Consider the following 16,649-nt stretch of genomic DNA (forward strand, 5'->3'; position numbering starts at 1 on the left):
TTTCAACAACAAACAGAGAGCATAACTTTTATTTATTTTGAAAAAGACAAAAGTCATATAACAAAAAAGATGATGAAGAATCAATACATCTGTACATCAACTGTGCAAAGATTAACCACCTCTTATAATCATCCACTACATTAAAAGACAGTGTTTAAATTCAATTAAATTCGTTTTCAGTTTTTGTTGACATTGTCAGAAAGGTGATAATTTTACTTATTTACATGAGGTTGTAGTGGGTGGTGGTGGTGTGCTGGAGTGCATTATACTGAAAAGAGTTCCTAATATTTTGTTCACCTCTGAAGCTAACAGTTAGCTACAGTGGTGGGCAGGTAAGTAATTTAAATTGTGTTTGGTTGGAGAGGTTAACTCAATAAAGTCATGCACACAACAAGACAAGCAGACCACAAAAATGAAGGCGGATTCACCTGTACGTAACGTCGATGTCTGCAGCGGCTCAGTGCATCTCCATAACACACGCTGCGTTTACTTTGAAAATCCCTGGGATGGTTCCGCCGCCTAACATAGTTTTATCTCCAAGATGTGTAAAAGTTATTAATTATTCTCATTGCTTCGTCTATTTGTTTATTTATTTATTGTAGCCTCTTCTTAAATTGAGCTGCGGCCAAGACGCTTCAAAACACGCAACTTTTACTTTGAAAGCGAGCTGTCTCTGTTTCCGGCTCTCGACTTCTTGTTTCAATTTTCTTTGTACAAGTTGGATAATGGAACAAGCGGACACTTAAGCGTGCCGAACTGTATTGCACCTCTTAAGACAATGAAATCTGGCAATACCCCCAAAAATTGGGGTTTTCATTACACAACGTGAACAACTGCAAATGAATTATACTTCATGCACGGACCGGTTTGACAGTTGTTTTTTGTTTTTCTGTTTATTTGTTTATTGGGGTTTGACAGTCTTACCAAAGGCACACATTGAATACAAACGTACATGAGTGTTGTAACACTTTTTGCTTCATGTTATACATCTCAAAACTCTGATAAAAGCTACTTACATTGTTGCAGTAAACAGAAAAACAATTGTTCTTCTACTACTTCTGCTTCAAAATGTATGCATGTTGTGTTATGTACCGGCTATATTGTTTCATTGTTTCTGAAACTCATATTCAACACTGAAAATCATTACTGATCATATTGCTCATTGTGTCACTGTTCATTTTTTACTATATTTTATATATTTCTATTTTATTTGATCTATTTGCTAGATGCATTTTCTATTCTATTGTTAGATTCATCTTTATTATATTTTATTTATCTAATTGTTAGAGTCGTTCTTGGGATAGGCACCTAAGAATTTCACCATATGTTATACTGTGTAGGATTGTGCAGGTGACAATACAATTTTACTTACTCAGAGGCACTACCTGGTGGCGGAAGCCGTGCAGCACATTCACAAACATCAATACTGCATGAAGTACTAACTGTTATGAACGCTGCAGCCTAGAAATCATATTACACCAGTACATTTGGAATACAGTACAAACATTGCCTGCATATAAAGAAATAAGGATGCAGTTGGAAATTGACGTGTTAGCTGAATTAAATGAAAGTGCCTCACTGAAGCATGACCCTTGATGTGGTTGTTGACCATATATTGTGCAGTCTTGCAGAAGGGGTAGTGATAAAGTTGACTGCTGCTGCATTTTTCTATTTTGGGACTCTCACTTGCCAACAAAACACTAACGTGTCTCTTTAGCCTACATCAAAGAAAATAAGCATAGACATAAAAGGTATGATAATTAGAAAGGCATTAAATAAGCAATGGGCATTTCATTTCATTATCGTATATACTATATTGTATATACTATGTGTGGGCTATGTGTAAGTCTGCATTCACACCAAAGCCGGCAATGACTATTTCCCATTTAGACATAAAATACATTTTCTCATCAGAAAATTCATAATACCGTATGTAAGTTAAAGTACACATTTTAGTTGTGTCCCCAGGTTTTCACTCAGTCCTGTTACCCTGACACATTCTCCCCTCTAAAAATTTGGGACATTCCACAAGTCACATGATCAATAGGAAGCAGCATCATTTGAGTCTCCTGAAGGCCATGGGAAGACCAAAAGTCAGTTCTCTCACTTTATTTTCTGTATTTTTGATCATATTGTAAGTATGATTGAGAATGTCAATCTCAATCTTCAGTCCTGTTACCTAAATTATTTCTCAGTGTTATTGTGTTAATTTACCAAAGAGCTGCACAGATCAGTTCATTGGATCATGTTCTCCCTGGGATGATGACATGTTGATCAGCCAATCATCTCAGAAGTTGGGCTGCTAGCGGCCGAGATAACTGGCTGTTCTCACCCGGCCAGCAGCTCCTCACATCTCCGAAAACGTCACAGCAAATTTTCAAACAGGCGTTATTTAGATAAACTGATTAGATTAACATAGCAAATACTAAGTAAAGGTAGTTGAAGTAGTAGTTGCCGAGAAAAGTTGGTCCTTTCTCCTTTCTGTTAACCTGAATAATAGCTTTCATTGCCCTCATAAATAGAGGGAGGCTTAGCTCATTATGGTCCATAATCCGATCTGTGAGCTCCCTGAATTGGCAGAGCAATGACATATCAATATTGTCCTTGATAGAGAGAGAAGGTGGAAATGTAACAAATGGAAAGAGAAAATGTTAACAAAACACTGCAAAGGAGAAAAAACTAAATTTCTGTCTGTAAGTGAGCACCGGCTTGGAATACATGGCACAAGGTTGCATTTTTCCTCTATACTCATTCAGATTAGTGGCTCCATAACTGCACCAAGATTGCCATCATTGCTATATAACTTTCATTAATGTTAACTTTAAATGTCATGAAGTAAAGCTCTGTTAGGTAATGAGCTTTTAGTGCATTTTACACTCAAAAACTGCTGAAACAGAAGTCAACAATCTAACCAGCTGCAAAAAATTATTGATGACACTCTGGGTTATAATGTCCATCTGCTCAACATATAACATGAGCTGATTCAGGGTTAAACTTAGGCTCCTTCTGCTGAAATATACAATGCATTGAAAAATATTAAAAAACAAATCATGAAAACCATGACACCGATATACTAGGAAATGTCATGGGGATGGTCTGCCAAGCTGCAGGCTGTGTCAGAAACATTAGATTTTTATTATCTTTTGACACATATTCTTATATATTCATCTTATTTACCCCTGACTGTCAGGAACTGTAGAGAACATTCATCAGAGGCAGTTACCAACAGTCCATACGTACCCTTAGCAGAATCTAATCTGTCTTGATGCTTGATATTTGTGTGTATTTGAAAAAAAAAAAACGTAATCTGCTTACAAAACAGGTTTTTTTTCATCAGCCTTCTTGTTACTTTGATCAAAAGACACCAGATGTCATAGCTGTCAAATGCCCCCACCCACAACAACACACACAGTAGGACCCAGCACACTCATATAGACATTCCTCTCTCCTGCCAACCAGTTAAATGTCATCCACTTCTGATTCAAGGTTTTAATAATGGATTATTTATACTTCTGAATATAACCACTCATTTTATATATTCTTGGACCGATATAATTCAGTTAAGTTCAAAGAGATATCCCAGGTCAAAAGGCTGCTATTTGTTCGACTGAGGTTCCCCTTTATTCAGCTGGAATTTTCCAGTAGTTTCAAACCTTTTTTTTTTTTTATTACTCCCTAATAGGTGATTTAATTGCTCTAAATCAATGATATCTTTCTGAAACACATTTCAGCACTGCCCAGTACCCACATCCTTGAACAATGACAAGCTTTCCGAGAGGACAGAATTAAAATTCAAAGGCAAGGTGGTTCATTTTAGTTCCAGGAACCACTGTGTGAAAAACACTTGACTGATTTTAATCACATTCTCATTTATTTCAGCTTAGAGCTCGACATGACTTTTTAAAAGCCAGTGGTGATTTTCACTGAGCTTTCATAGTGCAACAGCACCATCCAGCAGGTCTCTTTAGGTAATAGCTTTGCTCACTGAACCAAAGCCCTGCCTTCACAGCACTGCTGGAATAGCAAACATTTATTTGCATAATAGGCTTTTACTAAGAGTATTTTATCTCCCTGTCTGTTATACAGTATACTGAGTTTATACTGAGTTAAGATTATTGTTGTCTACATGTGTTTGCACTATTCTGTTAAAAGATTGCCAAACCAGGAGGAATGAGTCATGGGATATGATTGACATTTGGCAAATACAACAAAATCTGTCAGAGTGCCACTGCAGCACTCTTCTCTGTGACAGAAATTAGAGTGTAAGCAGAATTTACATTAAAAGGGTTGCATCTTTGGGTGAGATGACCTTGCTTTGGACATATCATTTAGTGGCTCTAAGTAATGAATAATATAATATTATAATAAAACAAGTGTGTTATATATAAAATAATATATATAATATGCATGAAATGTAACTTAATCTTAACTCACAGTCTGTTTTTTTTTTTTGTCAAACTACTATCTTCAGGGTCAAGAATTAACTTTTTATGCTCAATAATATACTGTACATGTAACCAAGCCAAATTCCCACTCAAACATTTGATGCTACCATCCAATGAAGTGAGATATTTGTCTATTTGTTCTTACTCTAGACAAATCTAACACACCTGTGCATTTCCTAATTGATGTACATTTCCATTTAAAGGTAAGACCTGGAAGTCTTTAATTCATGCTTAAGCTGCATTTACACAAAACCAGCAATGTCTACTTAGTGCCCTTTACTCCATGACATCAGTAGTTCTCTCCCTCACATGGCTGTAATGAAGCCATTTATATTAGTGACAAATGTGATCATTCTTCTCTCTTTATTCCTGTCTCTTTTATCAACTCCACTTGCAGCTGGTGCTCAGTGTGTGTGTGTGTGTGTGTGTGACCATCATTAAAAATGTATACCATCTCTCCAAACAAACAAGCCACTCATGCTCATTGGATATCAGTCATTAAAATTTAGCGAAGAGGGCAAAGCGTATCAGGTTCCTCATTCAGGCTGTGGATGAATTTTTCAAAGTCCTATTACCTCTACAGGCACCACTGCTGATGTCTCAAGGCTGCACACTTTGACACTGCCATTGCCTGTCTCTGCTGTTACTGTAGCTGAGGCGTGACAAAAGCCGAATTAACAATAACAACATGAGTCTCAGGGAGGCTTTACTGATTCATTTACTACTGCTTGTTGATGAGGCTGATTCTAAAAAAGGTGAGTTGCTATTTGTTATCTTGAAGGAGAAAAGCTTAAATTTGATGGGAGCTTTTTATCTTGCAGGTAATGTGTACATTGAAAGTTGGGCCTCAATTGTTCAGTTTCAATCCTGTAATACACTGTCAGAGGTTGTATCTGGTTGCACCAAAATAGTAAAATAAATAAGTTAGCAAGGAAAGATCCATATACTTTACTCAGTATCTTCTTTCTTTGAGCTGTGATGAAACATTTAATTGTTTTTTTTTTTTTTTTTTTTGTAATGATAAGGAGTCAAATGTGGAGGAATCCTCTCTGCTTCATCTGGCAATATCTCCAGTCCAAACTTCCCAGGCCTGTATCCCTACAACATTGACTGTTCCTGGCTAATTGTGGTGGCAGAGGGCTCATCTGTCCTCCTCACCTTTTACCACTTTGAGCTGGAGTACCATGCCAACTGTGCTTACGACTACATCAAGATCTACAACGGCATATCTGAGGATGAGGGGAACCTCCTTGGCACGTTTTGTGGTAACATCTCCCCACCTCAGTTCACTTCGTCTTGGAATGTCATGTCCATTATCTTCCATTCAGATCGCCACGTAGTGAACAGGGGATTCAGTGTTGGCTACAGAAAAGGTAACTCATCATAGTTTATACAATGTGCAAGAGATCCGGTGCAATGGAGCAGGTTCTTTCTGGCCATGTGTCAACACAATAACAACTAGTTTTCAGTGAAGATGTTTATAAAAAATCCCATTTTTGACCTTAACCTCACAGGAGAGTCCACATCTCAGCACGCAATGCAAAGTGTAGGACAGTGTGAGCTTCAGTGAAAGTTAATGAAAACATGTTACTCAACTCTGCCCCAGTACACCATGCTTTACACACCTTATTAGCTATCTTGCCTTCATGAGGGTGTACTCTTGTGTTTTAGTTCTGATGAGTGTGCAGATATATACAAAATGCTGTCTGTGGTCTGACCAAAAAGATAACTATGTAAAAAGCAAACTGAGGAACCAGCGTACTTCCATTGTTTCAGGGTAACCCTTGCTCTTTTCAAGTTTGCCTCATAGTATTTCAGTCTTCAGTACTGCCCCCATTACAACACCCTCTAGAGGCTGTTGTGCTCATTAACTGTTAACTGCAGTGTTACTCCTTTCCAAAAAATAAAAATGTAAGGTGCATCTAAAATTTCTTTCTGTCCTCTCTAGATATGTGTGGTGGAGTCCTCACTGGCCTCTCAGGTGTTATCTCCAGTCCAGGCTACCCTCAGGAGTACAGCAATAATGCCGACTGCTCTTGGGCCATCCACGTGTCCAACACCAGTGTGGTCACCCTGGTCTTCTTGGACTTCCAGCTGGAAAACAATGAGGGATGTAATTTTGACTTTGTCGCTCTGTTTGATGGCCCTACAGTCACCCACCGACACCTGGGCAAATACTGCGGGTCTGATAAACCCCCTAACACAGTCACAACTTCTAACCAGCTTCTGGTAGTCTTCAAGTCTGACTTCAACATTGGGGGACGGGGGTTCAAGGCTTACTACTACTCAGGTAACTGCCTCACACAAATGTGCAATATAACATGGTTTCAGTATTTGAGAATTGAGAAAAAGAACTATGGTCAGTTATCAATCATGTAACATACATATTACATATTACTCTGTAACTTCCAGGTTTACATAAAGCAACTTTTAGTCACAAAAATCCTGTTTATTCACCTATTCAGAGCAGAAAGACTGCTATGAAATCCAAGGACTTGGGCTTTAGCAACAGTTAAAAATGGGATCTATGATTAGGCTGACAGAACTTGTCTTCACTGAGAGACAGGCAATCCGTGGTAGAGGCAAGAAAGAAAAACATTACATCATACCTGAAGTTTGAAACAAGGCACATGAAAGCATGATACAAAAGATCCTGTCATCTGATAACATGAAAACTGAACACTTCTGCGATGCAAAACACCATCTCTGACAGAAACTTGGTAGAGCAGAGCTCATCACTCATCTCACACCATCCCTACCACAAACAATAACTTGAAAGTCCTTGAGTGGTCTAGCCAAGGCCCAAACTTGAATCCAATTGAAACTCTGCAGAATAACTTTTAGACAGCTGCTCACAGACTTTCCCCATTTGACCTTGTCAAGCATAAACCATTTGGCAAAACAGTTGGAAACAGCTAGCCTGTCTCTGTCCAAAGGTAACAAAATCCACCTACCAGCACCTGTAATATGGAGGACCACAGGTGTTATGGAAATGGTTATCAAGCTCACTAATTAACATTTTATATCTTGTTTGTTTATTTCATACAAAGTTTCATTGTTTAAAAAAATAAACTATTTCTTGGCTGGGTGCAGTGACTCCAGGCAGTCACTAAAACTGCAAATCAATGTTTTTGGTTTCTGCATGGATTAAACAAACAAAGTACAACATGTTAATTAGTGATCTTTGGAGGTGCTGGTAATACTTTTGGACAGAGCCAGGCTAGCTGTTTTATTCTTCTTTATGCTGAACTAAAATAGCTGGCTGCTGGATCTGTTTTCATATTTAACAGACACATATGGAAATGGTATCAATCTTCTTGTCTTGGTCTTGGCAAGAAAAGCAAATATTTCTGAAAATTATGTAAAGTAAGTTAAGTAAACTAACATCATAAATAAAGTTGATAAACATTTCTGACCAACTCTACTTAAACAGGTGAATGCCAGCAGGTCCTGTCAGCTGTAAGTGGCAACTTTAGCAGCCCTCATTTCCCCAACATCTACCCGAACAACATAAACTGCCACTGGAGCATCACTCTAGCTACTGGATACCGCATCAAACTCTTCTTCCCCGTCATGGACCTGGAGGACCGCAACAGTCTTTCAGATCAGTGTGACTACGATTCTGTTGCAGTTTATGATGGTGACAGCCAGACAGACACTCTGCTAGGACGCTGGTGTGGCAGGGAGGAACCTCCCTCTCTCATCTCCAAGGGCAACAAATTGCTGGTGGTACTAAGCACAGACAGAAATGAAGCTCATAGAGGGTTCACTGCTTCTTATCTTGGAGGTAAACGTTCTCTCTACAGGCATTTGATTCATATTGAGAATGAAAAACTTCCTTGTAGTATAATCTACAAGGTTATTAATTCTACTTATTCTCTGGGCGATGTAGATTTAAGTCACGCATTTCCTACTGCTTACAATGTTCCAGTCTAAATCTCAGCTAATATTCTTGGTAAGATTTTAAATGTAAAATGGTCATCTCTAGAAATATCTCTTTCCCTTGTCATCCTTATGTCGCTCTCAAAGTGTGAACTGTTTCTTTTTTTCACCCTGCAATCCAAGTGGTGCCTGTAAACGTTAGCTGCACAAGATCAGAATTCACCATTTTGATACCCCAGAAGTCCTTACCTCAGCTGGACCGTGAGAGCATCTACCTGGGAAACCCAACCTGTACAGCCCAGTTAACGGCCACCTCATATAAGATACTTGCTCAGTTTGTCAACTGTGGTACTGCTAGCCAGGTGATTAACCACAGTCTCATGTCATACACTCATTTACCATAATAGGCACTGATTAACCATACTTGTTGGTGACTTTGATTTATTGATTATTTGAAATGGTCATTTTTCCGAGTGTAATGCTGTGACTCCTGATCCCTCACAGAAACATCGGAACATCACCATGCTGGTAAACAAACTCTACATCGATTTCTCTGATGGGAAGCAGCAGAATGTGCAAGAATATAAGCTGCAGTGTGATGCCCAGCGGAAAGTAGCATCAGTGTCCATCATCTCAGCAGAGGAGCGTCGTCTCGAGGAGCAGGCCCAACAAACTGACAATGACAGTAATGACAATGGAGGGGAACAGGAAGCTGAGCCTCATGACTTGAGTGATATTGTCTTCATTAGCATTTGTGTTCTGGCTGTCATTCTCATGGTGATAGCTATTGTTTGGCTGGTGCTTCTTTAGTAATATTCTGTATAGACAAATGGTTTTATCCAACAAAGAAAGGACTCCAGTGCTGAAATTGTCACATTTTAAAATCATGTTTTGTATAAAAATGTTCACTGACAGTATAAACCTATCAACAAAAAAAAGCATGATTCCAGTACAAAAGAATACTATTATTATCATCCTCACCAGCAATAAATTGCATATTCTTAACAATTCATAGTCATAAAAAAGGCCACTGATGTGCCACAAAATGTAAACGCTTTTTTTTATCTCCTTCACAGAAAAACAAGAAAATAACAAAAAAATAAAATAAAAATAAAATGTGCAAGCATCAAAACCTTTGACAGTTTTCAAGTAAAGCAAACTGAAGTTTTTGATATGCAGTCTGAGGCTGTGTTATTCATCAACAGTTATTTCTTGTACTTAGAAACCAGCTGGTTGACTGATGTTGTGCTGTCCTTCACTTGAGTTCTGATCTCAGGATTGTGTTTGAAGGCGAAAACCAGCGCTCTGACAGTCCGTCTGTATGAGCTGCTGACTAACCGGGAGCTCTGGTGAAACACTTCTCTCTCTATGTTGTCTATAAGACCAGAATCCTCCTGTAGGTCAGATAAATAAGTAAAAAGAACATACAGTATAAATATAAATCAATAAATCAATATTCAAGCAATTAGCTAGCCAGAAGCCAAAGATACAATAGATACAATATAAAATGTATACTTTTTTTTAAGCAATTAGACACACTGTTAAAAAATGGTTTCTTATATTTCGTCTACCCCATTAACATACATTAGGGTGGCAAAATATTAGGAACACTTCTCAGTATAACGCATTCCAGTACACCACCACCACCTGCGATGACTGAGTATAATATATAAATATTTATATACACACACACATATATACCAGTGCAGCCAATAAGCTATATTTTCAGGAACATTAGGAAGAGGCCAGTCTTGCTAATTATTTTTTACTTGTGGAACATATAAATTCATGTAACACTTAAAAGTGCTGCTTGAAGCATGGATCATGTAGGCTGAATTTTAAGTGGCCCATATTGATTCAATATTGGTATTCAGACAACTACACACCATCACACACGGTATGTTTTCTGATAAGGATGGCTGCACTAAACTACAAAAAGTTACAATGTTATTCTAACTCTGATGCCACACAAAAATGAAAAAGAAAACATGACATGAGTAGGGTATTATTCAGTCATACAACTGACCATCACATAGTGTAGCTTCACCCTCAATTAATATTCCCAGAATAATCAAGGCACAATAAACAAAGAGTAGTTACTGAGAGGCTCTTTCTCACCTTGACTTCCAGGGCTTCAGCCATTAGTCTTCTAGCGTTGCTCCTTAGTCCTTCAGATTGTTTGTCAGAGCGCACTTCAATAGATGGCTTATTGGAATTCTCCTCTATAAATGTCCTCCAGTCAGTATACACCTTTGCAGCCATTGAACTCACCTCAGGGTCCAGATGCTTCCGCATTTTGTTGACAGTGTGACCTTAGGGGAGAGAAGTTCTCTTAATGTGTTGAACTAATTTGTGTAATGTGAGGCTAATGACTGGCATGGCATGTATGAGGTAAACACAGGTTCGATAGCTGTTTGTTCTTTTGAGTTATAGGTAACGTTGCTGTAACAATGCAGTGAAAGCCAACTCTGGACTTGTAACTATTTAACTGTAACATAGTATAATATATAGTACAGTTCAACATATGAATAGGTCATTGCGTGGTTTTAAACAGACTGGGTTGTTCAGTAATCTGTGTTACATCCTGAGCAGATACTTAATAACACGGAAACCTTCTGCACAATGATATATCAGCCTAGAAACAACCAAAGTCTAACATAACGTCATAAAGGTTTCCTCAGCCTACCTATTTTTGTTGACTTGAGCACCTCCCTGGATGGGATCTTCTTGCTCAGCTCTGTCAGGGCAGTCAGCAGGTTGTCCCTGCTCTGTTCTGGCAGCTCCAGCATGGACTTGTAGCGCATGATGTCCTCAATCACGACCACCCTCTGTAAGAAATACAAGGGCAAGCAATGGTTATGGAAATATGTCATACAGCAGCATTGGCTAAGCCTGGTCACCTCACATGAGGACCTTTTAACTCACCCGTAAGGATTCAATTGTCGTTTGCTTATAAACCTTTTCATTGCTCTTCACCTTTTTTGGTGATTCCCCCTTAGGCAGTCGCACTACAAACTTGTCCATCTCCAAACACAAAGTAGGAAGCTACCTAGCAGACTAGTTGGTTCGTTTTGATTCCCCAGTAATAAAATTGTAAAAGTTTGGTTCAATACTAGGGAATTCGTTATGGATAACCTAAGTTCAGGTTAGTCAGAAGGAGCGTCTCTAATTTAAGACAACCAACCAAGCAGTTAGCAATTAGCTAGATAGCTAAGGTTAACGTTACCAAGCTAACCTGCCTTCCTAACGCTGTCCTCCGTTTAAAATTCAATAAACTGAAGGCACTACTAGCTTAGATGGAGTCATTCGTCCATTTCCTGCGGGAAATAGTTGTCAATATAACCGCAACAGTAAGAGACCCTCTCTTTAGTAAAGCTAGCTGCACTGTTATGCTATGGTAACCATGGATGTACAGTTGCGACCAGTGTTGCATTTATTCGCCCTCGTAAATACAACCTCTGAGTGCGGTGGAGGCACAAATATAGACAGAAAGCCCTATAACAGTGTATAAAACAACAACACAACATCAGCCTAACACGGGACATGGACATACAGTGACAGAAAATAAGAATAAAAAGAAGAAAACAACAGCAAGAGTTGACCAAAATCATGATAGGAAGAAGGGCTTATGTTCTAAAACACATGATTATCTACAGGATTTGAACGTGGTTATACAATGTCAAAGCTATAGACTGTACAGTCAGAGAACTGTGAGAAGAGTGGAAGAAATTACGAGGAGCACTTAAACAAAACATTTAGAAACAGTCTCGCGCGACGCACAGTTCCCACGAGACTAAGCCCGATTAAGGAGGAGGAAACGAGCGTGTGGTTGTTTGTTTAGGTTTTCGCAGACAAAATGGGGACTCTTCATTCCTTTGTCTGTATTTTGGGACTGTTCGTCCTGCTCGCGTGCGCTTTAGCATCTTCCGATGTGTTTGACAGCGTTTTGGGAAACACGGCGTCTTGTCACAAGTCATGTGAAATGACATACAGTTTGCATACGTATCCACGGGTGAGTTACTCTTCTTGCTGAGGAAAGTCATTTCTGCTAGCGTTAGCTAAACGTTTGGTAAGAGTTAGCAAAGACAAAGTGGGCCCATGTAGTTCACTCTGTTAGAACGCCTGCTATTTAATTAAAATGTATTTTCGAAGGGGAGCTTTTGGCTTATGTACGTCATGCTTCACAGATGCTGTTGTTTTTTTTCTGAGGCACTCAACTGGTTTGTTTTGCAGGAGGAGGAACTCTATGCCTGTCAGAGAGGCTGCCGTCTGTTTTCTATCTGCCAGTTTGTTCGTGACAGCGATGATCTGAATCAGACCAAATCCGAGTGTGAATCAAGTAAGTTATGCATTGAGACTTTGACCTGTTTGATTCACCCCTGAACAGCGTACAGGCCTCTGTGATATAAGAATAATATTTACTGGCCAAGTATGTTTACGCCTACAAGGAAGTAGACTCCGGTAGTGGCTCTCAGTGCACTCACACAAAATAATGACGCAACAATCTTCAGAAATGTACAGAAGGAATGACTATAAACAGGTGAAACCGTTTCTGTGAAATGTAAACAGAATACAAATAGTGCAAAGAAGTGAAGAGTGCAAGGAGTGTTACTTTATATACATATAGTAGGTGGTTATGTGCATTATATACAGCCTCTTCAAATATACAATAATGAGTGAAATGTATTGCACTTTTTGTATTGTAAACTAATTAATGTGTATAATTTGTAGGTAGTGTGGGTATTATAGTGTTAACAGAAGGTATTATATGGCTTGTTATCTGTGTAATCACCGTCAGTAAAGCTGTAAACAATTGTTCATGTATAGTCAGCCCTATGTTTACACACCCAAATCCATAATAAGTGCACTTGCTCGAAACACCTCTTTGTCCTTTTGTCTGTAATCCTTTATAATCCTGTTTTATCGTCTGTTACCTCTCACCACCTCCAAACTTCCGCAGCCTGTCATGAAGCCTACACCCAGTCAGATGAGCAATATGCTTGCAACCTGGGCTGTCAGAATCAGCTTCCATTTGCTGAACAACGGCATGAACAGGTATTCTGCTGAACTGGCCAAAACTAATACAATGAAAAACAATGTAATACAAAAGCTCTGTGATGAATCCTACCTTTTTATGGAGGTTATAAATGTAAATCTATTTTAGAGAGGTGATAATTCAACTTTTAGGTTAGCTGTAGTTTATGCTGCTATTGAAGTATATTGTTTTATTACTTGTCTTTTATTTACCCAACCCTAAATATAGATATAAATGGAAACACCTCTCAGTATTCATGTTGAATCAAACCTCTCCAAAACTGTTTGAACAAAAATTAAACATTAACACCTCTGTTAAGTTGTATTTTTTCCAGGGCTGTTGTACGAGACTCCAAAGATTGACAAATATGTTATCAAAAAACAGTGTACTTAGTATTTATTTATTTGTTTAGTTGGAGGCCATGATGCCCAGGATTCACCTGCTGTACCCCCTGACTCTGGTCAGAGGGTTTTGGGAAGACGTGATGAGTCAGGCCCACAGCTTCATCACTTCCACATGGACTTTCTACCTCCAGGCTGATGATGGCAAAGTTGTCATTTTCCAGGTAAGGTACTGAAATGGAAGAAAGCGGGTTATCTCTTCTAATATTATGCATGTTAACCGTATAGTCAAATGTAGTGACTGTGCAAATGTAATGGAGTACAAAATTTAAAACTTCGTTCTGTTTTTCTGTTTACCAGACTGAACCTCAAGTCAAGTTTTTCTCCCAGTTTGAACTGGAAAAAGAAGTTAAAGAGGAGCCACAGAAGAATTGTAAGACCTCCACTCTTTTATTTGTTAAAATCCTCTTAAAGGACAAAGCTGGCAATATTCAATATTTTTTCATATTGTCATCAAATCCCATTTAAACCACAAGCAACAATTAATTTAACCTGAGTATTGCTTGTATTGGCAAAACCTCTGCGCCTCAGACAGGGTACTGAAGTTGGAGAGTACTGAGACAGGACTGATGTCTTTATTGGTTTTGGTCTTTTCATGTGATTTGTTGACAGTAAGAAAAACATAGAAGTACACCTGACTTATCCCTCAAAATCAATGAGATTTCTTAAAAATGCCTACATCAAGGCAAACACACTCCATAAGTATTCTAATACAAACATACAGATTAGCAGTGCGTCTATTTCAAGTAACCTTTATTTCTCTTTTTCAAGTCCCCGGGTTGAGCAGCCCAGTTTACAAAGAATACCACCGCACTTTAATCCAGGAGAGAGACAGAGATATGACTGGAGACCGCAGCTATGATGATGACTACAACCTCTTCAGCTGTCTCTCAAGGTTGGTTAACACTCTTTTTTTTAATCTACATCCAGGAAGTTGAATTGTTAAACTTGCTTAGTAAAGCATAGCATGAAGAACCTTAGTGGAACCACTCAAACTGAAGATGAACATACTTTTCTCCTCAGGAACCCTTGGCTGCCAGGGTGGATTCTAACCACAACTCTGATCCTGTCTGTGTTGGTCCTGATCTGGATCTGTTGTGCCACAGTGGCAACTGCTGTAGACCAGTATGTACCTGCTGAGGTAAGCTATGCGTTCTTCAGTCCCCCTTCAATCAAAAATGGGTTTTTGCAGAATGATGTATGTGCAGACAGTCATCTGCTGAAATTAGGAAGTTTCTCTGTGCTCACCTTAGGTTTGACTGAGAATGAGTTTACCTATGAGCGTGATTTGTGACATCACAACTAGTTTTGGAGTATTTTTAAATGTCTCAAAACATGTCTGGATGGGATCTTTAAGTTCCCTACCATTTTCTTTCTTGATTCATTGCAAGTTGCTCAAAAAAGGCATCAGCCAAACACCTACAATGTACAACAGTCTGTAGAACTGCAGGACATAATGCATATTTGCATTTCCCTCCTTTCCATATCAACCATTCTGCTTTATAATAGAGTGAATGATTGTATTTATATTCAAGTTTGTGACTTTTGACTTGCATCCAACTCTTATTTAATGTCAACCTTCTCTTTCTTCTATTTTTGCTTTCAGAAATTGAGCATCTATGGTGACAGAGACTACATTAAGGAACAGAAACTCACTCCATATCCAGCCTCCTCCCTGCTAATCATCACCTCCAAAGGGCCAGAGGAAGAGGCCGGGCCACTCCCTTCCAAAGTGGATCTGGGCCAGTCCGACATCTAGAAGCCAAAGCTGTAGCAGAGAAGGGACGACGTCCTTGATGAATAATGAGTTGATTTTTTTTTCCTGTGGCACAAGACCTGCGCTTCTTGTGGTCTAAACAGGAATAAGTACTTGCAGAACATTTTGTATTACTGATATAATGTCTCGTCTCCCTTTTGAAGCTTTTAAAATTGGAGTGATTAAAAGTTGTTGTTTTTTTTCTGTATATTGGTATAATTGAGGCATTATAGCATAGTGATGGCATAGTACAAGTCAAATAGGTTTGGGGCTTTTTCTCCAATTTTGATTTGTGCATTAGCTATCTGTTGGTGTGCTTATTTTATTGAATAATGTTTAAAACTAACTATTTGTGACTTGAAGTAATAAAGGTCTCACCCACCTCAACTTTTGGTAAAATGGATTGTGCTAATGCAGATTCTCCCTGTCTGTTCTTGTGTTTCTACTGCAGTGATTTCCAGATGATAATAATGAATTTTACAATAAAATTCTACGCTCTTAATTTTAATGAATAGTGACAGTGCATAGGTGTTCCTGCTTCACTATTATTTGTTCTCCTCACGGTGGATCAGAAATAAATACAATGGAGTGAAATCGGTGTAACTCTTTTTTTTTTTTTAATGTTTGAACTCAAGAATGTAAGGGTAGTAAAATATGAGGAAGTAACCAGTTCAAAAATGTTCATGAGGACTGATGCAAGAAAGAGCCCTTGCCTTAAATCTTACTAGCACTTTCACTTATTGTTTTAAAATGACTGTATGTTAGAGTCAAACTACACTATACTATGTTCCAGTGAAAGGTGTATTTGCATCTCCTGCATTACGCTAGTGAGCATAGTGAATGGTTTTAAAATGCTCTGTTGGACAACTCTGTTTACCACTCCAATGATGTAATGTTTTTCACCCATATGATTCTCCAAGAGTGCAGAGAATTGCACTGGCTTCCTGTGTGATAATCTCTGAAATGGGGTAGTGAATTGTTGTATGTAGATACACAGATGTTCAGTAATGAACCATTACACAACTTGCTTACCACTGTATAGTAAATACAAAGTCTATTTTGGAATCTAAGTCCACAGCTACTTTATTGTATATTATTTTTTGCATAATGTGCTCCTAGTTTCACTCTTA

At 38.5% G+C, this 16,649-nt stretch overlaps 3 protein-coding genes across 3 annotated transcripts; 2 read left to right on the forward strand and 1 right to left on the reverse strand.

The window, feature by feature from the left end:
• Positions 1 to 4,426: 4,426 nt before the first annotated feature.
• On the forward strand, positions 4,427 to 9,137 carry cdcp2 (CUB domain containing protein 2). The gene is made up of 6 exons (XM_067606370.1): positions 4,427 to 5,200; positions 5,471 to 5,818; positions 6,394 to 6,735; positions 7,879 to 8,232; positions 8,511 to 8,689; positions 8,832 to 9,137. Exons 1-6 carry the CDS (start codon positions 5,134 to 5,136, stop codon positions 9,135 to 9,137), a joined length of 1,596 nt encoding a protein of 531 aa, XP_067462471.1. The 5' UTR covers positions 4,427 to 5,133.
• Positions 9,138 to 9,190: 53 nt separating this feature from the next.
• On the reverse strand, positions 9,191 to 11,766 carry tceanc2 (transcription elongation factor A (SII) N-terminal and central domain containing 2). The gene is made up of 4 exons (XM_067606369.1): positions 11,253 to 11,766; positions 11,014 to 11,155; positions 10,446 to 10,639; positions 9,191 to 9,721 (listed from the first exon to the last, which is right to left on the reverse strand). The coding sequence occupies exons 1-4, from the start codon at positions 11,349 to 11,351 to the stop codon at positions 9,533 to 9,535; spliced, it is 624 nt and encodes a 207-aa protein (XP_067462470.1). The 5' UTR covers positions 11,352 to 11,766; the 3' UTR covers positions 9,191 to 9,532.
• Positions 11,767 to 12,116: 350 nt separating this feature from the next.
• tmem59 (transmembrane protein 59) lies at positions 12,117 to 16,113 on the forward strand. The gene is made up of 8 exons (XM_067606366.1): positions 12,117 to 12,339; positions 12,561 to 12,666; positions 13,288 to 13,382; positions 13,775 to 13,927; positions 14,064 to 14,136; positions 14,535 to 14,658; positions 14,787 to 14,904; positions 15,370 to 16,113. Exons 1-8 carry the CDS (start codon positions 12,184 to 12,186, stop codon positions 15,520 to 15,522), a joined length of 978 nt encoding a protein of 325 aa, XP_067462467.1. The 5' UTR covers positions 12,117 to 12,183; the 3' UTR covers positions 15,523 to 16,113.
• Positions 16,114 to 16,649: the final 536 nt, after the last annotated feature.

Source organism: Thunnus thynnus, chromosome 12 (genome assembly GCF_963924715.1).
Source record: "Thunnus thynnus chromosome 12, fThuThy2.1, whole genome shotgun sequence".
In the NCBI taxonomy this organism is placed as follows: domain Eukaryota; kingdom Metazoa; phylum Chordata; class Actinopteri; order Scombriformes; family Scombridae; genus Thunnus; species Thunnus thynnus.